This window comes from Loxodonta africana, chromosome 22 (genome assembly GCF_030014295.1).
Source record: "Loxodonta africana isolate mLoxAfr1 chromosome 22, mLoxAfr1.hap2, whole genome shotgun sequence".
Classification (NCBI taxonomy): domain Eukaryota; kingdom Metazoa; phylum Chordata; class Mammalia; order Proboscidea; family Elephantidae; genus Loxodonta; species Loxodonta africana.
In genome coordinates this window covers 65,174,901-65,197,683 of record NC_087363.1, presented here as the reverse complement: position 1 = coordinate 65,197,683, position 22,783 = coordinate 65,174,901, and the positions used below count along the sequence as shown (strand labels likewise).

Below are 22,783 nucleotides of genomic sequence, written 5' to 3'. Positions count from 1 at the left end.
TGTGTGGTTATTGGCAATGGGAGGGGGAGGTAACGAGTCCCTTTGGGAAAACTTCCACACCTGCCCTCAGCTGCTTCTTACTCCATTTTCCCTAGGCCTAAACACAGTTTGGCAGAAGACACTTTTAATAGCATTTTCTTGTTAGAAAAATACACCAACAAGCTCTCCATCGTCCACCCATCTTGCCTTGCCCTTCCGAGGCTAAGGCAGAAAAGGGAGGTACAAGGAGGCAGAGGACCCCTCAGGTGTGCTAAGTGCTATTCGCCTGCTCCTGTTCAAACAGCGCCATGGCAAGCTGGGCGCGGCCCCCCAGCCCCTCCAGGTTGCTGAGGCGGCAGCGGTGGTAGAGTTCCTCACTGAGCCGGGGGCTACAGTCCCGCACGGAGAACTTTTGCACCAGCCCTGGCTCTACGGCCCGGAAGAGGTGGAGCCCTGAGAACCGGAGGAAAACATCCATCACCTCCAGCCCCTCCAGGGCTTCCTCCTCTTCCTGGCCTGCCAGTTCACCAGCCAGCCGGGCTCGGGCTGCCAGGTAGTCTGCATTGTAGAAGCAGCCCTCAGCGGACGCCTGTCGATCAAATCTGCCCCCTACAGAAGCCCCTCGGGAAGGGTCACCACCAGGAGGGGACGGGGGATCAGGGCCAGCCCCAAGGGGCCCTGGGGGTGACCGCGGTGGTGACAGGGTGGGGTTGAACTCCTGAAAGTGCACTGGGAAGAACGCCTGCCAGCCTGAGATGGCATTCATGCGGCAACGGTTGAGGACCTCAGTTCCAGGCCTTGTCCACACAGTAGTGAGGAAGAAAAGTGTGTCCACTGGGTGCTTCTTAGAGACCACATCCATGAGCCGCACCTGGGAGGGAGCCTCAGCTCGTACAGCAAGCCAGGCCAGCCTCGTCCCAGGGTACCGCCGCTCTAACTCAGCTGCTGCAGCTTTCACCCCAAGAAATGGGTCTGGGGCCCCTCGGCCACCATCCCGGTGCCCATAGACCAGCAACAGGGTGAGCAGGGCATGTTCTCGTGGCTCCAGAACACTGGCTGCAAAGGCCTCCAGGAAGGCAGGAGCTGCGGCAGCTTCAGCCACCAGGAGCGGCAGCACCAGCTGCACACGGGTGGCCTCGGTGACATACGGCATGGGCAGGATTTCCACACGGCTCAGCGGCCGCAGCAGGCTGACCCTGAGGGCCAGGGCCCGCCGGTGGCCACGCTGAGTCACGGCTTCCAGCAGCAAGTCCAGGGTGTACTCCATGCCCCGGGCTGGGTCGAAACGCCGGTAACCATTGAGGAGCCGCTGTTTCTGGAAGCGGAGACGGGGCTGATAGCGCCGATTCAGCTGCTCCAAGGCGGTCTCCACAGCATCGCCCACATCCGCCTTGCTAGCCCCTTGCAGCGGGCATTTGGGAGCCCCATCTGCACAGGAAAAGGTGTGCTGCTCTGTGAAGTAGTCCCAGCCCAGCACCTCAAAACGAGAGTGTGGGGTGAAAGGGGCCGGCAGCCCAATGGGCCAGCTCAGACCTGCCTCCCCCTCGGGGGTCAGCATTGTCAGGTTCCGGATCTGAGCCTAGTTGGGAGAGAATGCACAGTTGATACCAGGTCTAGAAGCCCACCCAGCTCTCGCTTTCTGGCCTCTGAGATCCTGCTGGACTCAAAACCCAAAAAGCCGAGCTATGTCCTAACTGTCAACATTTAGACAGGTGCCCTTTGGCTGTCGTTCCACTCCCTGTACTTTCTATTCTTCATCCGTAAAATGTGGAGGGAGTCTGGATCATACCCACTGTACACGATTACTACAAGAAAGAAGAGGTGAAAACGTGCTTTGGCAAAGATAAGAGGATCCCAAAATATAAAGTTCAACAGTCTCTCTCACACTCTAGGTATTCATAATCAGACCCTTGTTTCCATCTATGTTCCACCTTTGACAGCCCCCACACTCAACTAGAGACTTCTATCTTGAGGCTTTTTTAGGACAGTTCTAGAAGTTTAAGAACTTTTGGGCTTTCGCTTCCTCAGTGGAAAGGAGCTAAAAAGGACTGTCTCCATTCCGTTCTCAGCCTCCTGAGCCTCACCGTTCACCTTCAGCTGCATTCGCGTCATTCCAGGGGCTTACCACTGACCTGACACCCAAGAGAGCCTGCTCTCCCTGTGGTTGTTTTAAGTTATGGTGTGATCAGCATCTTTCTACTCAGCCTCCCCACCGTGGTCCTCTGGCCTACCTGCTCTTCTTTAGCTCACCTGCAGCTGTTCGATTTCATTGTAAGCCCGCTCCAACTCCAGAGCACTGAAGCGCTGGTGCAGCCGGTACATGAGGCCCCCCTCGGGGACAGGGTGCACTGTGAAGGCACTCAGGAAAGCCGAGCTCTCCTCCTTCTCAGGGTCCCTGTTTTTAGCCAGTTCAAATGAGCGATACTGCTGCCCCTAGAGGGACCAAACAGACCAATCAATGCCACACGCCAAGGGCCACCTGTCCCAAACTGCCCTTCACCACACGCAGCCCCCCACACCAGTGCTGCTGTTGCTGCTGCTGCTCCAGGATGGGGAGGAGCTCATCTCAGTGTCTCCCTGTGCCTCCACTCTTCCCTCCACAGCTTGGAGTTAGGAAAGGAGAAAGCAAGCAGGCAATTAAGGATACTCTTTCTCCCCAAAGAATCCCACTTTCTCAAAAGAGTAAAAGCCACAAGTCAGAAAATACTCCCAATACTGTGGCTTGGAAGGGTGGGCCACATCTGGGGTCTTTCCCTCTTCTCCAGTATAATAAGCATGGCAGCTCCTGGGCTAGAAAAGTGAAAACTTTATCCTCTGGGGTGGTGGCCATTTCTAGGAAACACCCCAGACTTTTCATAACTGTGATATCTGTGTACTGGGGGAGGGGTGGAGGGCAAGGAGGCAGATGGGGAGGACAGGTGATTAGGGGCACGTTTCTGTCCTAGTCAAAGGTTCCTGCGTAAGATGCTACTTTTGATAGCCTGGGTTCTAAAATTGACAAAGGTGAGCAAGAGCCTGCCAAAGGGCAGATCTGTGGCTAGGGAGCGGGCAATGATGACCTCCAAGGTGCTAATGGGAAGGAGCCAGCAGCAGCCACCTAGCGATGAGTCTCTAGGTCACTACTACCTTGTTGGGAACCATAATGAGCTGTTACCTGGTGCTGGGAGACACAGCCAATCCCCAGAGAGTCGATGAGGCAGCGGCCAAGCCACTCGTCAGGACGGGCACTGAGAATGTCTCCTCGACAGCCATCAAGGTATGGCCGCAACCGGAGCAAGAGACTGCGTGACAGCAGGTAGCCAAAACCACCATGACAGTACCGGGCCTGCTCCCCAGCGCCAATGAATTCCTCAGCCCGGCCCAGGTATAGGTCCTGGTTGATGCTAAGGTGGCCAGCAAGGGCTGCCAAGCGGGGGGCCTGCACGTATGTGTCATCCTGCATTATGAAGAACCAGTCGTAGTCGGCCCCAAAGTGTGTGTGCAGATGGCGCAGAGTCTCGGACATGAGCCAGGCCGGCCGCTCGTCCCCGTGAGATACCACCTGCATCCCTGCCGGGGCCCGTGGCCCTCGCTGCCCAGTGAAGTAGAGTAACCGAGGGAAGTGGTGAGCCACTGTGCGGTTCACAGCCACAGCCAGAGTGGACAGCGTGGCTCGAGAAGTCAGGACAGCCACAAGCAACCGCTCACGAGAGCCCAGCTCTGTCTGTATATACCGAGTCCTGTGGAGAGACCAGCATGTCGAGGGTCAACTCCCTAATCTTTAGGAACCAGGTTGTCCTACATATACATCCCCCCTAGGAATGAGTGAATTCGGCTGAGAAAAGAGAAGGGGGAAACCTCCTCATCAATATTAATTAGCTGCTGGAATGGGCACCCACTGGTTAGCTATACTTCGTACCTGTACTTTGGGGGGTCTACTAAGGATGGGCTAGCTGGCTTAGCTGTAATCCCTGCCTTGTTCAGGAACACTGAACACGAATTTAGCAACAATGGGTGAGACTTTCTTAGACCCAAGAAAGGGGAAAAATAGGAACGAACCATGACAGAGAATAAGACAAAGGATTTTTTACCAAGGAGCTTAATGAGCTGATCAACAGTGGATAAGCGGAGGCAATAAGCAGACTAAACTGAGGTCTGGTGCCTGGGGCCTGCACACAGAGCTCTCACCTGAGCACCTTCTTGTAGGGCTTGTTGGGATCCCTGTAGTAGGGGACAATCCGGGGTTTGAAGTCTTCATCACTGTGATCCAGCCGAATTCTTGAGTCCAGATTCTGAGGCCCTCCCAGGTCTCCCACAGCCTCTACACAGGGATCTTCTCCCTCACCCTGGACCCAGGAAACCCGCAAGAGGCTAAGGCTGCATCCCAGAGACAGCCCTAGGATGAGGGGCAGTGCTGGTCGCAACAGAGCCAAAAGGGAGTTCAGTCGCATGGTGGTAGGTACTGCCATGTGGGTGCCCCAGAGGGCACAGCCTCCAGGATCAATGGGGTTGAGGGCGCCAGGCCAGCAGTAGGCCTTGAGTTTTAACCAGGGAATCTGGGGTCAGTGAGGTCAACAACAGAGCAAGGCATTAATGCCTCCAGGCCCAGACTCCTCCAGGAAGCTTGACTGTCTCGTCTTCACTTCTCTGCCTGGTCTTCAACTGTCAAGGTGCTACATCTAACCCTCGGCCCAAGTAGCAACAAATTCCACTCACTACTGGGATCACGTACTATCTTCCAGTGGAAAGGGGAAGAAACAAAATCAATAGTGCCAAACCCAACCTAAAAAGAAGGACTACACACATCTGCAGACTGGGTCTAAGTCAAGAGACAGCAGCACCTGATAAAGAAGGGGTGTGAGAAAAGCACATGACCTGTCAAAACAGGTACCAACCCTGCCTCCCTCAGCCCCTTCTAAGGAACACCTGGCTCAGGACAGTTTCTCACTCAATTTACCCAAGGAGCGACTGCTGATTACTGAAGCCTGGAACAAGAGAAGGGGTTGGGGCTAGATTAACCCCTTCCTCCAAGTCAGGAATGATCAAAGGGCAACCAGCATCCTGCACAGAATGCAGAGAAGTCCGTCCCAGCCAATGAGGTAAACAGTTACGTGAGTCAGCACTGAGATCCTCTCAGAAGAGCACAGTGGCTAGGAAAGCCCTTTTGCACGGCCTTCTCCGAATTCCAGCTGCTGAGAAGTTGGTCTCGCCTCACCTTTCTCTTGAGAGAAGAGCTATTCTATATCTGGTTTTACCAGAAAGGACCCCGAGTACAAAAAACACACACAAAAAACGTGAGTACAAGAAGCTGGAGACCATGCCGGGATTCTGTATAAGGCAAACAGAAGTTCAGCTGGCTTCGCATAGGAACATGGCCAGTGGACCTGCGCTCCTGCTCAACCTCTCAGCCCTGAAAGACAAATTCTAGTCCTAGAAAGAAGGCCAAAAGCTTAGTTTTAGGCGTTAGTCTCAAAACACCAATAAAATCAGCGACGTCAAGGAGCTGCCGAAAAGGGTAGGAGGGGGACTAAGCTCAGTTTGTTCGGCTTTGGTTTAAGAGCTGGGAGCTAGGCAAGACGAGCATTAAGAGGAAGGGTGGCCGGCGGCAGAAGCACTTAGATCGCGCGTCGCTGAGGGCTGCTGAGACAAGAGGAAAGCTCCGTTCTCAGACCCGTCGTTGGGGGGCAAAGGCCCTGAATGCACCAGAGAGACAGCCCGAGCAGCTGGGCGGGGGGCAAAGGGGGCCACCCAAGCACCTAAGAGGGCCCCTGCAGCCAGGGCCGGTGCTGGCGGAGGAAGGACCAAGGGCGACCCAGCTGTGGCCCGGGTTGCTGGCTCGGCAAGCCCGTCCTGGGGTGTGGACGTGGGGGACGGAGAAGCGGGACGACTCCCTTCCTACTCTCGGCAGCAGCCCCCGACGCCCCTGCAAGTCGTTAAGGCCCCTAATGGGAAACAGACCCCAACGCCGGCTGAAACGCAGGCTCCGCTGCCGCAGCCGCTGCCACCTCACTGCGCTCAGCCGGCTCCTTCCTCTTCCGCTCCGCTGGTTCCTGGCCTCTATGGTGACGGCTTCCGGCCACTCGCAACGCCGGCTCCCTCCCTATGACTCCAGTCCGGTGTCCGGGCCAGGCTCTGGGGACGCCTTCGCTTGGGTCCCAAACCCTCGCTGCAAAGAGTAGACAACAGTTTTGCAAGTGAGTGAACGCCGGCTGCACCCAGAGAGGCCACAGATCCTCGACTTGCCCTGTGCCCTGGGAGGAAAAAACAAACCTCATCCTCAGTGAACAAGCTTCAGCCTCCTAGACGACGACTTCTTCCAGTCGGCTTGGGAACCCCATTATTCGTTGATTTATTTAAGAATGTTTGTTGTAAGCATCTTGATGAGTACTGACAGACAAGTAGAAAACAGGCAAGGTCCCTACCCTCAGGGAGCTGAGCGTTGAAGGAGGTAGGCATTAAACACGTACATATCAAAAACTCTTGTAAAAGCCAGAAATTGTGATAAGTACCATTACAGAAAAGTGAAGAGTCTGATGGAAGAATTAGATTGGGAATTTGGTGATGTCTGAGGAAGTATTAAGCTGAGCTCAGTTGATGAAGAAAATTAATAACAGACATCTCGCTTTTTAAGGTTTTTCTTGTCCACAAAACCAAATATGAACCATAAAAAAACCTAACCCAAACTGCAAAAGCCTGTCAGAAACTGCTGTATAGCATTATAAATTTGTCTTATCCTGCTAGAAAAGGATAGTCATCAAACCATTACCTCCTGGTTCTCGAAAAGTCTCACAGCTGCAGATGGGTGGAGAGCCAAATTATTAGCAGCAAGGCCAGAAGGAACCTGGTATCAATTGATCTCAGTAAAGGGGGAAGGCAGGGCTCAGTCACTCATGTTAATGGTTATATTTCTGCCTCTTTTTTTTTTTTTTATAAGTCTTGAGCAATGGTATTTTCAGTCGCCTTATTTGCATGTGAAAGCTGGGCAATGAATAAGGAAGACTGAAGAAGAATTGACATCTTTGAATTATGGTGTTGGCGAAGAATATTCAATGAACCATGGACTGCCAAAGGAACAAACCAATCTTTTGGAAGAAGTACAGCCAGAATGCTCCTTAGGAGCAAGGATGGCAAGAATTCATCTCACATACTTTGGACATGTTATCAGGAGGGATCAGTCCCTGGAGAAGGACATCATGCTTAGTAAAGGAGAGGGTCAGTGAAGAAGAGGAAGACCTTCAATGAGATGGACTGACACAGTGGTTGCAACAATGGGCTCAAGCATAACAAAGATTGTGAGAATGGCATGTGACCAGGCAACATTTTGCTCTGTTGTGCATAGGGTCGCTATGAGTCGGAACCAACTCGACAGCATCTAACAACAACAGGGTAAAATCGGAGCCCTCGTAGCATAGTGGTTAATAACTCGGCTGCTAACCAAAAGGTTGGCAGTTTGAATCCACCAACTACTCCTTGGGTTGCTATGAGATGGAATCAACTTAAGGGCAACAGGTTTGAGGTTTCAGGGTAAAATCACCACAAAGTTATAGTAAAGCATGAAGAAAGATTTTATTTGGTGTGTGTTCCAACAGGCAAAAGAGGGAAACAGACAAGCATGCTACCAGAGCTGTCTGCCCAAGTCTCAGGAATGTCACAGAATCATCAGTATATACTGACCTTACAAATAGGTAAAATAATTAAAAACTTCACCTCTTCATAGATTGGCTAAAAACGGGTAAATCACCGTGATTCTACATTTTGAATTGCCTTTCTTTATAATCACTGGTACGAGTTTCAGTAACGACAGTCAGAATGGCCTTCATTGGTCCAATAAGTCTTACTGTTTACTAAATGCTCCTTGGAAACCCTATAGGGCAGTTCTACTCTGTCCTGTAGGGTCACTATCAATCAGAACCAACTCGATGGCACCTAACAACAACAACAGAAAAAGATGTCGTTAGGTGCTGTCAAGTTGCTTCCGACTCATAGCAACCCTATGTACCACAGAATGAAACACTGCCTGGTTCTGCACCATACTCACAGTCGTTGTTATGCTTCAGTCCATTGTTGCAGCCACTGTGTCAGTCCATCTCGTTGAGGGTCTTCCTCTTTTTCGCTGACCCTGTACTTTACCAAGCATGATGTCTTCTAGGGACTCGTCCCTCCTGATAACATGTCCAAAATACATGAGACAAAGTTTCACTATCCTTGCTTCTGAGAAGCATTCTGGCTGTACTTCTTCCAAGACAGATTTGTTCATTCTTCTGGCAGTCAATGATATATTCAATATTCTTCACCAACGCCATAATTCAAAGGCATCAATTCTCCCTTGTTCATTCTCCAGTTTTCTTATGCATATGAGGCAATTGAAAATACCATGGCTTGGGTCAGGCACAGTTTAGTCCTCAAAGTGCATCTTTGCTTTTTAACACTTCAAAGAAGTTTTTTGCAGCAGATTTTCCCAATGCAATATGTTGTTTCATTTCTTGACTGCTGCTTCCACGGGCATTGATTGTGGATCCAAGTAAAATGAAATCCTTGACAGCTTCAGCATTTTCTCCATGTGTTATTATATTGTTCATTGGTCCAACTGTGAGAAAAAGATAAGAGTGGAAAGTATGTGGATCTTTTGTGCTCTAAGTATTTCTTTACGTGAAAGTTTCCTTAAAAGATGTTTTCTAAGATTGTCCTAGCGGTTGTTTTTATACCTCAGGACCCAGTTGATGTGTCCTTGTGAGTCCAGCTCCAGATGGATCACATTCTTTTTAATCAAGGACAGAGAATAATGGCTCAGATTTTAACTCCCAAGTCAGTCCCATTGTACCTACCTTCCTGAGGCCATTTGTTTTTTCTTGAATAAAAAAGGTCTCCCTATATACCTATAGAATAACTGCTCAGAATAAACCTATGTTCAAATTTTGGTGAGTTTTGATTATTTTTAACAAGAGTATTCTAGAAAAAGGGTATGGCATGTTCAAAGGCATGAAGTTGTGAAAGAGCATGGCTTATATCTGAACTATAAGCAGTTGAGTCTACTGGAGCACCAAGTTTGAGGAGAACAGTCTAGTAGTCAGGTTCTACTATGGTGATGGAAGGATGAACTCATTTTTAAAAAAGCCATGCACTTTGGGTGAAAAGGTGCCACTTTTGAAGGATGTGCTCAGAGGGAGTAACAGCTTCCTTTGCTTCCCTCCAGCTGTGTCTGATATAATCAACAAGAAGTCAGAGATTTTTAAACAGGGAGACTCATAAAAGTAACTTGGGCAAGGCCATGTGACTAAGTGATAGAACTCAGAAAAGCGGCCTTATTTTTTATTTAAGGGCTTTTCCCATTATATGACTTTGAAACCTAAAATTTCTGGAATGGGTGAGTAAGCAAACAAGATTCAGAACAATGTTGACAACGTTCTATAACTTTGACTAACAGTGATCAGCCTCTAACAGTTGGTTGCATGAAACAAGTGCACCCTTTTATCACTGAGGAATTCCGTTCTCAGCATCATCTTCACAGTGATGCCCTCTTTCCGGTCTCTCCCTCTCTCCAGCCACCTTCCTCTTTTTCTTTCTCCTCCGTGTTCCCAGCTTCTTCCTCATTTCGCCAGTAGTTCCCCTTTGTCTCAACCCATTCCACGTGGGGCATGATGGGAAGTGTAGTCGCTCACCCGGCTGGCTGAGCCTATCGGGCAGGCGGCCCAATCAATTCGGTATCCTCACATAGCTCAGTAGATTTTAGAGAGTGTGGTGGAGCCTGGAAGGCCTAGCCCGCTTATCCGAGGAGCAATCTGGGATTTGCACTTTGTAGTGCCCAAAGCCGGCTTGCGGACAGAGAACTCTCAGACGCGAGCCTCCAAAGCGCGGCGCATTCTAATGACGTCAGACAGGCCCAGAGGCCCCTGGGATACCCTGTAGTTCCAGAGGAGGGGCCTCTTCTCGGCAGCCGCTGCTCAGCTCCGGGACGACACTTCCCAGGAATCCTCGCGGAGGCGCGCTGCGAGCCGCCCGAGGCCGTGATTGGCTGGCGAGCCGGCCGCACGCGGAGGAGCTGAGGAGGCCGCTCTGTTGCGACAGAGGCCAAGCAGCGAGGCCCAGTGAGCCGTGAAAGGGGTCCAGGGGGAGGGGTGCCGGCCGGTGAGGGCGAGGGAAAACTGGAGAGGGAGGAGAGGCGGGGTCGTGTTAGAAGGCTGCGGGGGAGAAGAAAGGACTAAGGGAGAGAGAAGCTGACGGGCGGGTGAGAGGGCTCGGGGACCGCGAGTGGGGAGACCTTTAGGAGACTCCCTGTGGAGAGGGCAGGTGCGACGCGGAAAGAAGCTGAGCCGGGGCTGGGAGGTGTGGAGGGGGACAACGGAGAGGAGGCCGAGCCAGGAAGCTGGGAGGCAGCCTGAGAAAGTGAGGCGGCCGGCTGAGTGCGGAGAGCCAAGTTGCGGGGATACCGGAGACTGGGACCTCTGCTGAGGGCAGAACCTGGTCCCTAACTGGAGGCCCTGAAAGGAGGAGTGTTTCCAAAGTGAGGCAGTCAGTGGGGTTCGGTGGACAGAGCCTGAGGGAAGAGATCCTAATGTTAGAGGAGCGCCTGGGATCTCGAGAATTGGTTTGAGAGAACCTGACAAAGTTGAGAGAGACTAGGCAGGGGCGGAGACACGGGTAGGAAAATTCCTGAGAGGAGAGCAGCAGGGGCCAGGCATTCTTACTGGTACGTTTAGAGTTTGGGGTATCTGGTTTGCCTTCTTCCAGGCTCCCTGAAAGAACAGTAATCTATACCTGTGGTTCATCATCATGCCCTCTGACCTGGCCAAGAAGAAGGCAGCCAAAAAGAAGGAAGCTGCCAAAGCTCGACAGCGACCCAGAAAGGGACATGAAGAAAATGGAGATGCTGCCACAGAACCACAGGTGGCAGAGGAGAAAAGTGAAGCCAATGGCAGAGAGACCACAGGTGAATTGAGGGAGAAGTGGGTTCCTGGGATGGTATGTCTTGCTGCCTCCCCCTGCCAGAGTCAGAATCTTCATGTTGGGGCCAATGGGGCGTATATTTGGCTGCCATGAAACTTTTCATGATGGAGCAAACCAGTAGAAGTGGAGCGTGTGCCACCCTGTTATACTGATCTAGAAAACTCAACATGTTCTCACGTATTCAGTGGCAAGCAGATGTGGGAGTTGTTGAGCTGCTTTGCTGCTTTAGCTGTTAGATTGCGAGGAGGAGGTCGAGTTCCCCTACTTTTTTTCAGTGTCTCATTTCTGTACATGGTAGCTGGTATACCAGGCTGTTTGCCGTATTATGCCTATGTTCTCCCTGAATCAGTGACTATACTGACTAGTAACTTAGGAGTTATTTTACAAATTTTTTCCTGGGAAAGAGCTGCCTTTCAGTTATTTGTACTTCGGAAAATATTTGTTGTGTGCTTCTCAAGTGTTTGGCGTGGCGCTGTACACTGTGGTACTGTAAATACAGTCTGCCCTCAGATAACTTACAATGTAGATGGGGAAATGAGGCAGTATATGATAAAGGAATATTCTAGGCCCTTGGCAATCTAAACCCAGCCTTCCCTCCTCCTCCCAAACTCCATAATGGGCCTTCTGCTCCATTCAGGTTACTCAGTGTCCCTCAAATAGTCACCACGTTTTTATCCTTTTGCACGCTAATTTCTAATACCATGGTTATTGTGCTAGCTACATTTAACATTTCTCTCAAAGCTCAGCTCAAGATAGCAAAGCCTGTCCCAATCAAACCAAACCTCAATATTGTTTCTGTTCAATACGCTTCTAAACTGTTATCTATGTTGTTTAATTTTTTATGTTGTGTCTTCTGGTTTTTCATTTAAACTATTTGATCTTTGAGTGAAGAGACCGCATCTTGGGTAATAATTTTTTTATATGACCAGCCTTACAGGTAGACACATTAAGTAAATGTAATGTCTCTTGTAGATAAAGGCATCAAGAGGAGGAGAGGAGAATTAGTGATGCAAGTTATAACCAGGGCAATAGGAATTCAGAAAAGGGTACTTAATGAATGAGACAAGAGAGCTGAATGGTAGAAATTAGTTCCACAATAAGAATTTTGGAGAAAGCCAGGGCAAAAAAGCCAGGCCACGGGGAAGTGTTGTTTCTGGCCTGAGTAGCGAAGGGACAGAAGTTAAAAATGATGGGAGTGACAGAGCAGGCTGAGTTACGATTTCTAAGGTAGCAACGGGAACTACGGTTAAGCAGTGTTAATGATTAGCTATGTAGGTACTTTCTCAGTTAACTGGAGAGAAAACTAAATCCCACTTTGAGATCATTACCCACCATTCCTATTACAAATTTACTGTTCACACTTTCATAGGAAAAGAATTGAGTTCCCAGGGAATCCAGCTGTAGTATCCCCATCTCAGTAATGTGGAATCTTTGGTTTTCACTGTATTTCCTCAGTGAGCTACCGCTCTGAAGTGTAAAATCTTTCTTCTTTCCAACCATCTCAAAACTCCATTGCCACGGGCCAGGGTCACTTCTGCTTTTACAGTGGATTAGTCATCTGTGTGTTCTCCCAAGACAGTGCTCCCTCCTCTCTGGGTCTGGGAGTACTCAGTGCTTCAGGTCACCATTCTCCAAGCTTTACTGATTGCCATTGCCACATGGCTTTCCCTAGATAGTAAGGTATGAAAAAATCAATGTAAGTATCAAAGAAAGTGACCTCTGACAGTCAGTTCAAATCTTCCTTAGAATGTGAGTCTTCAAGATAGGCCCTAGGTTCAGCTGGTCCACATTGGCCCACAAAGCAAGGATACCCCTTACTTGCATGATGAGTAGAAAGGGGCTTCTGTGGAGTCCACAGTATTCTCTCTGATCGGGGTTATTCCAGAATCCTTTTTTCATTTGTCCAATGTTATTTACTTGTATTTCGGGCCTGTTTTCTAATATGCTGTAGGCTAGGACAGTGAGGTCTTTTAGTTCTCTTACTGTGAAAGTTCAGGAGGTGACTTTGATTAGGTCATAGGTGCTGTAAACAGGAAGAGAGCAAGAGAAAATGATACAAAGCTTTCCCTTAATTTTGAACTTCCCCTTGCCTGAGCAAATGGAGATATTTAGACCAGGAGCCAGCAGACTTTTTCTGTAAAGGGCCAGATAGTAAATGTTCTGGCTCTGAGGGTCATATGGTCTCTGTTACAACTACTCTACTGTTACAGCAGAAAGCAACCGTAAATGCTATGTAAATGAAGGGTGTGGCTGTGTTCCAATAAAACTTTATTTACAAAATCAGGCAGCTGGCCAGATTTGACCTGTAGCCTTTTTTTCGGTTTGTTTGTTTTTTAAGCCTCTCTCAAACTAAGAATGATTCTTAATTTTAAATGGTTATATATGTGCCTACATGATAGTCTCAATTTTGCCACTTGGCCCACAAAACCCAAGATATTTAAGAAAATCGTACTGACGCTTGATCTAGACCATAAGCTCCTCCCTGCTCCATCTTCCCAGCACCTGGAAGAGGGATTTACACAAAGTGGGGCTGTGGGAAGCCTGATAGTTTATGCACATAGGAAAGACGTTGTATTTTATTTGCTCTCTTTATCTTGACCCTGATATGCCTTTAGTCAACAAAGTATTCAGCAAGCACTTATGCATGTAACACCATGCTGGGAGCTGAGGTGGATGGAGAGGAAGTGCACTCTGTCGCTGCCATCTGTCTGGTGCAATCCCTGCCCTCAAGTCCTGGCTTCTTCTGCAGGCAGAGTAGGTTTCATGGCAGGCTGGGTAATCCACTGACTGTCAGTCCCTTAAGGCTCACCATGGTCACGCACTCTGTTCCTTGGCGCTGTCCCCAAGCCCGGCTGTCCAGCTTTTCTTCCCTTCGCTACCCTGTCTGTCTTGTTCCTGAGGACGTGCATACAGATTTTTCTCATTTTTAGGTTTCTATTACAATTATGAAGGTAAAACAGGTGAGAACGAAAAGAATAAGTAAGAAATTATAAAATTCAACTTTTCCATTTGTAAAAAAAGGTCTGTGAAGGTATATTTCATGAAGGTTTTGAAAATTAAATTAGATAGTGAATCATTGTGTAGCACAGTCCCATGTACAGAGTAAACTGAGTAGACACTAACCAGTTAACATTAGCCATTAGTGTCCCTCATTCTTCCCAGCCTGAAGATGGCGTTATGCCTGAAAAGCCCAGGGCGGTAGCATTGCTCGTCCCTTATCTCATGTGGTTGGTTTGCATCTCTGAAGCCCTCCCGACTTGGGAATTTTTGACCATGTCGTCACTGATCCTTTTGTATTTGCTCATACCTGTTCCTCCTGGGCAGCATAACTTCTTGGAAGCGCCAGCTAGAAACTCTCTAGGTCCTGGGATAAAATAACGGCATCTCTGTAACATCCTTTTTTCTTTTGGGGTTTAGGCTAAATCTTTAGCACGTACTCATGGAGATCAATGTAGGATTCTAGCCGTTCCCCCCTTGGTATTTGTATCAACTAAGATAAAGAGGATTTAGAATTAAAAAGATGAGCTACAAAGTAAAAGGTGTCCCAGAAAGCAGCTGTTAGCTCATGTATGTATACAACATACAATTTGTTTAGAGCTTGTAAACATCTGTGTCTGTACAACATGGTCTTGAGCCCAGGTCCTTCAGGGACATGCCTCTTTGTGTGAGAGCTGAGTCTGTTTTACAGGCCTTTTCCCAAACTGCTTTTCTGTCCCCAGAAGTGGATTTGCTGACCAAGGAGCTAGAGGACTTTGAGATGAAGAAAGCTGCTGCTCGAGCTGTCACTGGTGTCCTAGCCTCTCACCCCAACAGTACTGACGTCCACATTATCAACCTCTCACTCACCTTTCATGGTCAAGAGCTGCTTAGTGACACCAAACTGGAATTAAACTCAGGCAGACGCTATGGCCTTATTGGCTTAAATGGAATTGGTGAGGCCCTTGGAAGGCAAGGTGGGAGGTATCTCTCCTTGACTCATCTGTCACTCAACAAGTATTTATTTAGCACCTACAAAGCAAGGAGTTTACAGTATGGGTGGGAGACCAGATATGCCCAGGGAAAAGGAACTAGGAATGCAGAGCATATGTGGTAAGTGCCAAATGAGTAGGTACAGATAAAAGGTGCTAGAGGAGATGGTGGGAGAAGGGTGGTGGTGGTGTGTTACCCTCCAAAGAGGATGTGGGACAAGCCTTGGAGGAAGGTGGAAGAGCATCCCAAGATTGGGGGGTAGTAGGTTTTGAATGAATGAAAGGAAGGAAGGGTACACGATAAAAATGGTGGGATACTGATTTGGCTGGAGTTGGGGAATTGGTATGGGGAATGGTGGAAAAAATGCCGAACATCCTCTTCTTTCTCCCCATTCATTGCCGCCCCTCTCAGGAAAGTCCATGCTGCTCTCTGCTATTGGGAAACGGGAAGTGCCCATCCCTGAGCATATTGACATCTACCATCTGACTCGGGAGATGCCCCCTAGCGACAAGACACCCTTGCAGTGTGTGATGGAAGTGGACACAGAGAGGGCCATGCTGGAGAGGGAGGCTGAGCGGCTGGCGCATGAGGATGGTAGGGCTCAGACCCAGGGGAGGTAGGTGCAGGCTTCCTCCTGGGAAGGCCCATGGGGGGCTTACAGCTATCTGCTCCCACAGCGGAGTGTGAGAAGTTGATGGAGCTGTATGAGCGCCTGGAGGAGTTGGACGCTGACAAGGCAGAGATGAGGGCCTCACGGATCTTGCACGGACTGGGCTTCACACCTGCCATGCAGCGCAAGAAGCTGAAAGACTTCAGTGGGGGCTGGAGGATGAGGGTTGCCCTCGCCAGGTGAGTCCTTTGTTTCTGCCCACCCTCTTGTAGCTTTCCATCTCTCAGGGTTGAACACTCACTCTGGTGGAGCAGTTTGGAATGGGGTCCGAGACCAGTAAGTGCCAGATGGGCCACTTTTTATTCACACAGACATGGACAATGTGAGAGGGTGGTGTGTGTGCACTGGGTGGTGAGCTTCTGCCAGAAGTGGTCAGGGTGACTCATCTTGGGGTCTCCAGCACAGTGTTTGTGAATCCTAGGTCCAGCCCGAGGTAAAAGGGGGGAGTAGATTTTCTCCCTTCTTTCTGACTCCAGCCCTTTTCTGTGCTTCAGTCCTGTGAATTCTTGCTGTAAAGACGAATGTTAGATGACTCTTAAGATACCTATCCTTTCAACTCTCTGGTGGCCAGGACCCAAAGCAAGTCCCCATAACCCCCCAGCCAGGACTCCCTGGTTGAATAACTGCCTCCTTACATGGACCTTACTCCATCATTTTCTGCTGGGTAGGTGAGCTGACCAGACCTGATGCTTTGGGAAGGGTGTCTGTCTGCCTGAGAGCCTTGAAGTAGGGGTTCCCAAGTGCCAACAAGGATTCGCTGCCTCAGCATCACTGGGGAGTTTTAACAGTCCAGGCTTCTCAGACTATTCTGCAGACCTGTTAAGTCAGAATGCTGGGTGACAACACCCAGAGATGTTATTGCTTAGTTTTCTTTTGTCTTTCTGATGGCCACCAATCTCAGTGTAGAAGCCTTGCAGACGCAAGGACCTGTGCAACTTTCTTGCCAAACCAAATCATCCCTGTGCCTCTAAGCCCTTTTTTCTACCCTTTAATCTCTGCTCATCAACTCTGGTTACTCTCAAAGTTCTCATCTTTCTTCGGAGGTATCGAACCCAGAGTTGATCCCAGGACTTCTGCCAGGGCCTGAGCAGAATTGCATGTAGTGGGCAAGTTGGTTACCTCCCAGCGCCTGTCAGACTGAGATGCCCTCTGTCTCCTTCCCTGCCCTCAGAGCCCTCTTTATTCGGCCCTTCATGCTGCTCCTGGACGAACCCACCAACCACTTGGACCTAGATGCTTGTGTGTGGTTGGAAGAAGAACTCAAGACGTAAGGGGGAGGGGATAAGGGGTGGGAATTGGGAGATTCTGAAGGGCAGTTGAGCAGAATCCAAAGAGAATGGATATATGGAAGCCACACTAATGATTAGAGTAGTGAGAAAAAACTGCAGTGAGGCCTGAGTGAAGGACAGAGCGAAAAAGTGGTCAGCACCTAAGGGTTGGCTTTTTTGCTTTTTTTTTGTTTAGTCTGGAATAGTAACCTTTTTGAGTTTTCCTTATACTTAAAATAGAATGTCTTTATTAAAGAGAACCTTTTTATTTTTAACTATGTAGACATCACATAAAGGGGACAGCAATCTAAGGTCATCATGCAGTGTCAAAGAATAAAGTAGTCTATATGGTGACAACCCTTCTATGGTTAAAAACTAAATATCCTGGAATATTGTACCAACTTAAAGAAGCTACAATGACTTTGTACTCTTTCAAAAAGAGAAGCCTCGTGTCCACTTTTTCTGTCTGTTCCGGTTCTTCTCACCACGGTTTTGTATACGCTTATCAGTGTATTTGTTTACGCGCGCTTTTCTTTTTACCGTCACTGTTATTACCACACCACACCATTCTGTTGTAAATTAGAAAAGAAAATCAAGGCAACTCAGACAGTGTCACCACACTTTGAAAGGCATCGAAGTGTTCTTACAGATAGATTGCACACAGTGGCTTAGGTGCTTGTTGAGAGCTAGGAATTGGACAGAAAGCTTAAAGGCACTCAGGCTTATAGAGAAGAGAGGATAGAGGCTTTCTGGGTCTGACTGGGTTCACCTGCTGTGGTCTGTCTCCCGTTTGTGAGCATCTCCCTGATTGACTCTTTGGCTTTGCAGTTTTAAGCGTATCCTGGTCCTCGTCTCCCACTCCCAGGACTTTCTGAATGGTGTCTGTACCAACATCATTCACATGCACAACAAGAAACTAAAGTATTATACGGTGAGTGGGCCCTGACTTCTCTCACAGTCATCTCTGTGCTTACCAGTTCTTTGCAGTTCTCGTTTTAAAAACATAAACTTAACAGCCCTTTTCTGTCTATTGCTATAAAAAGATATGGACAAGGAGTCCTGTAGCCTGTTTGTTTATTTTAGTCACAAAGCAATTGCTTTCAGGCCGTAGGCCGCAGGTTGGCAGCCTGTACGCATGCATGGTATGTGTTTGCCTTATGGACTAGCCTAAGGAGCCCTGCTCTGGCCAGGCCAAGAGTAAGAGGCAGATAATTCTAAAGGCCTCAGAATCAAGGTCAGGATGTGCCATCTCTCATCCCTCTAAACTCTTGAGTGCACACCAGGACTGACACGGGGCTAGAGCTGCCACCCCCTCCCCTCCCCTTCCCCCGGTGTGTTCCCCGCAGGGTAATTATGATCAGTATGTGAAGACGCGTCTAGAGCTGGAGGAGAACCAGATGAAGCGCTTCCACTGGGAGCAGGACCAGATCGCTCATATGAAGGTAGTGTCCAAGAGCCAGGCACACATCCTCCAATCTGAAACAAGCCAGGAAGTTGGGTGAGAGTATTTAGGAAGCTATGGGGCATGGAGGAGGTTGGGAAAAAGTTATGACCATCATTTTTACCGTGGATTTAAGATGGGTTGTCTGGTGCCCTGCACATACTGTTTCTGGTCTCTTTCAGAACTACATTGCTAGGTTTGGCCATGGCAGTGCCAAGCTGGCCCGGCAGGCCCAGAGCAAGGAGAAGACGCTGCAGAAAATGATGGCATCAGGCCTGACAGAGCGGGTCATTAGTGACAAGGTGGGGTCCACTTGAGTGAGTTTGGTGGCCTGGGGGCTTTGCTGAGGTGGATGAGAAAGGGACTACCTTGGTAAATAAGGAGCCCTGGTTGCACAATGGTTAAGTGCTTGACTGCTAACCAAAAGGTTGGATGTTCAAACCCACCTAGCAGCTCCATGGGAAAAAAGACCTAGCAGTCCGCTCCTGTAAAAATTAAAGCCTAGAAAACCCTATGGGGCCGTTCTGCCCTGTCACATGTGGTCACTAAGAGAATTGACAGCACCCAGCAATAGCAACAACATTGGTAAATATCCTCTCCTTTTCCTAGACACTGTCATTTTATTTCCCACCATGTGGCAAGATCCCTCCACCAGTCATTATGGTACAGAACGTAAGCTTCAAGTATACAAAAGACGGGGTAAGTTCAGGCCAGGGAGCATCTGTATGAGTACATGTGAATGAGGGGGGAGGGGTTGGGTTAAGTTTTACAAGAGGAGCATCAGCTGCTGGGAAGTTCTCATGTTCTTTGTCGACCACCCCTACTAATCCCCATGTGGTGAGGGGGATTTTTCAGACATGTCACCTGGGATGCCTTGTCCAGACACTCACACGGGGCCGTTTTCAAGTGTTTGGAGGGAAAACTGCTCAGCTGAGGTGGCAGGTGGAGGTCATGGGTGGAGCCTGCCATTCCAGCTGCCTCCCTCATTCATTATCACACCACCATCTCCAAAAGTGACCCGGCCTAAGGGCTGGTCTGCCAGTCCAAGTAGATCAGCATTGTAGCATCAAGTCTGTATCTGTCTCTTACTGCCCACTGCAGCCTTGCATCTACAACAACCTAGAGTTTGGTATTGACCTCGACACACGAGTGGCTCTGGTAGGGCCCAACGGAGCTGGGAAGTCAACGCTTTTGAAGCTGCTAACTGGAGAGGTATGGTGCCAAGTGAGGGTTTTGTTACTTCTAAGAGTAGGCACTTGCTATGCCCAAAGAAGAGGGAGATCATGCAGGGGTCACCGCTCTTGGAAGGCCTGAGTGCCCTGGTGGAGAGCCATCACCTGGAAGAGGGAGTGGTGGGAACAGATGAGAGAGAGGGAGTGTGGGGGTGGGCTCAGACTTGGGGCCCTTGTTGCCTTGAGAGAGAGGTTGAGATAAACTGTGTGAGAGAGAGAGAGCGCCTATGCATGCATGTGTCTCAGCATTTTTCTGTGTGTTCAGTCAGAGTACTCAGAATACAGGAGTATCTATTTATTGTAGGAAATGTATGTCGTGCCTGCATCCACGTCCTCTGTTACACAGCATAGTGCATTCTCTATTGTTGTTAGGTGCTGTCGATTTGATTCCAACTCATAGTAACCCTAGCTGACAGAGTAGAACTGCCCCCACAGGGCTTCCTAGGCTGTAATCTTTTTGGGAGCAGATTGCGAGGTCTCTTCTCCCGTGAAGCCACTGGTGGGTTTGAACTGCCGACGTTTTAATTAGCAGCCAAGCACTTAACCATTGCACCACCAGAGCTCCTTGTGTATTCTCTAATAGATACTTATTAACTATTTAATGCCTCTCGTGTATCTCTGTCTCTTGGAAAACAGCTGTTTTGGTGTGTCTTCCTGCCTGTTTTTAGACTGGTCAGGACAGTGGTCAGATGTGATGTGTGTTCTGTTCAGGAAGTTGTATGTGACTTATTCAGAGCGAACACGTGTTCGTTTCCCTGCTCTGCCTGTGTCTGCTTCTGAACGGGTTTCCTTTTGTGAATGCCTAAGTGTCCACTTGCTCCTTTTTTTTTTTTTTTCTAGCTACTACCCACAGACGGAATGATCCGAAAACACTCTCATGTCAAGATAGGGCGTTACCATCAGGTACGGAGTTGGGGGTGTCTGGGGTGTAGGAAACGGGCTGCCAATTGGCCAACTCCCAGTGCCCCAAAGGAACCCCAGCCCAGTCATCTTCTGCCTGCTTCTTCTTGAGTCCTGAGCAGGTCCCCGGAGAACCCTGGGGTCACCACAGTGAGGAGGCAGCAAGCCCCGGGGAAACCCATTGCTGTCGGGTCCACTCTGACTCCGAGTGACCCTGTAGGACAGAGTAGAACTGCACCCCAGGGTGTCTAAGGCTGTGACCTTTACAGAGCAGGCCGACACATCTTTCTCCCGTGGGACAGCTGATAGGTTTGAAGTGCCAACCTTTTGGTTAGCAACACTGTACCACTGGGGCTTAAGCCCTGGGGGAGAAGTAGAGAATTCCCAGCAGGTCGCAGAGCAAGCTTCCTTTGGGGTAGCAGGACACCTGTCACACCTGGGTGGGTTCCATTTTTTCTGCAGCATTTACAAGAGCAGCTGGACTTAGACCTCTCTCCTTTGGAGTACATGATGAAGTGCTACCCAGAGATTAAGGAGAAGGAAGAAATGAGGAAGATCATTGGGCGATATGGTCTCACTGGGAAACAGCAGGTCAGTGGACAGGATGTGGGGCAGAACCTCAGATAATCAAGGGACCTTGGTGTGATGGGTCATGGGACGCCATCTTGCACCATCTTGGCAATCATGGTTTGGAAGCTACCCCCAAAAATCTCTTCCTTTGACCGCAGCCCCTAAAAGATTCTGCTTCCTCTCCTTTTTCTACTGTGATGGAGGTGGGAGGGAAGAGACATCCAGGATTAGCCCTAGACAACTTTTCTGGGACCAAGGGGAGTCTACAAGTCCTAGGCTCATCTGGGTGGTGAAGCAGTGAAGCGCTGAGGTCTTGTTACATGGTAGGGGCAAAGATGGATGTGCCAGCCTCTGACATCCTTGCTGCCAGGCTTTAGGAGGGTTCCAGTCAGGAGAGGAGAAAAAAGGATGAGCCGCAGCGCTTACAGACAAGGGAAAGTGAAGCCTAGAAAACAAACTCCTGGGTTCTTATCTGGAACTGAAGATCCACTGGGTTGTTCCAGTTTATTAAGACTTATGTGCCAGGGGAAAGGGGATACATTCTTGGTGACAGGAAGGGCTTCAGGTTTCCCTCTCAGGCCTTGGGATTGGGAAGTGAATGGCTGCACCCCCAACTTGCCGTGTGGTTTTGCGCTTTTCTGCACCTCCCTCTTTGTAAAATGGCAGTGATGCTAACGTAGGAGTCGGGCTGGAGGAGAGTGAGGTATGTCATGCTCTGTGATGATATCTTTGCCATGGGTCCCCAGGTGAGTCCAATCCGTAACCTATCTGATGGGCAGAAGTGCCGTGTGTGCCTGGCCTGGCTGGCCTGGCAGAACCCACACCTGCTGTTTCTGGATGAACCCACCAATCACCTGGACATTGAGACCATCGACGCGCTGGCCGACGCCATCAATGAGTTTGAGGGTGGCATGATGCTGGTCAGCCATGATTTCAGACTCATCCAACAGGTGAGGGGCCTGGTCGGGGTTCCCGCAGAAAGCACCTGGGAGAAGGCTGGTGGGTCGCGTCTTGGAGTCCCCTTGAAACAGTCCTTTGGGTAGGGTTGGGGAGGGCAGGCTGGCCAGGATTGAGTATCTGGTTTTGTTTTCAGGTGGCACAGGAAATTTGGGTCTGTGAGAAGCAGACAATCACCAAGTGGCCTGGAGACATCCTGGCCTACAAGGAGCACCTCAAGTCCAAGCTGGTGGATGAGGAGCCCCAGCTCACCAAGAGGACCCACAACGTGTGAGCCCACTGCCCAGGCTTGGGCCAGGAGCTCCACTGGGGACTAACAGCTGCTACTCTGATGAGCCGCTCAGGATGGGACCCCAGGGCTACACTCCTGCATTGCTGCAATACTGCTCCCCAGGCTCTCCCCTGCCTCTCAGCCTGCCTTAGCTGCACTCTTATCTACAGCTGGACAGTACCTGTCCATTTCCTGTCCTTCTCCCGGTGACTTTTGTCCATGTCTGGATTCAGCTGGCTCTTCCTTCCAGCCCCTGGTTGGTCACCTTACCTGGATAGTGATGTAGCCAGAGGCACCTGAGGGTTAGCCCAGGGGCCGAAGCCCTGGATTTGGCCCGTGAAGGAGCTCAGGATCCTTGTTTTCTGGGTTTTGGTGATGTTGGAGGAAAACCCCCAGCCCTACTGCCTCCATTCCTTTCTGCTTCTGGTTTGGAGCTCTGGACCAGGGCTTTAGTCCTGGTCGATTTTTAAATAATTATTTAACAGTGTAACTTCTAGAACTGCGTGACACCTACAAAGCGTCCAATAAAGAAAGAGGAAGCCATGGTCCCTACCTTCCTTCTCAGGTCTCAGGGATGTTCCCTTCCTCCTTGCAGTATCAACA

The 22,783-nt window shown here is 49.6% G+C and overlaps 2 protein-coding genes across 3 annotated transcripts; one reads left to right on the top strand and one right to left on the bottom strand.

Annotated features, from left to right (window-relative positions):
• Window positions 1–42: 42 nt before the first annotated feature.
• On the bottom strand, window positions 43–5,994 carry CHPF2 (chondroitin polymerizing factor 2). Its single transcript, XM_023548049.2, has 4 exons — window positions 4,147–5,994; window positions 3,134–3,698; window positions 2,230–2,412; window positions 43–1,558 (listed from the first exon to the last, which is right to left on the bottom strand). Exons 1-4 carry the CDS (start codon window positions 4,425–4,427, stop codon window positions 251–253), a joined length of 2,337 nt encoding a protein of 778 aa, XP_023403817.2. The 5' UTR covers window positions 4,428–5,994; the 3' UTR covers window positions 43–250.
• Window positions 5,995–9,934: 3,940 nt separating this feature from the next.
• Window positions 9,935–22,732, top strand: ABCF2 (ATP binding cassette subfamily F member 2). Of its 2 annotated transcripts, none has more exons than XM_003409806.4 (15): window positions 9,935–10,043; window positions 10,687–10,885; window positions 14,622–14,834; window positions 15,283–15,465; window positions 15,549–15,720; window positions 16,713–16,808; window positions 17,638–17,740; window positions 18,156–18,251; window positions 18,433–18,552; window positions 18,860–18,949; window positions 19,352–19,462; window positions 20,323–20,385; window positions 20,845–20,973; window positions 21,699–21,902; window positions 22,046–22,732. In XM_003409806.4, the coding sequence occupies exons 2-15, from the start codon at window positions 10,729–10,731 to the stop codon at window positions 22,181–22,183; spliced, it is 1,875 nt and encodes a 624-aa protein (XP_003409854.1). In that variant the 5' UTR covers window positions 9,935–10,043; window positions 10,687–10,728; the 3' UTR covers window positions 22,184–22,732. The 2 variants fall into 2 exon arrangements, with proteins under 2 accessions (XP_003409854.1, XP_010588380.1); XM_010590078.3 differs by having other exon boundaries at window positions 9,954–10,083.
• The last annotated feature ends 51 nt before the right edge of the window (window positions 22,733–22,783 follow it).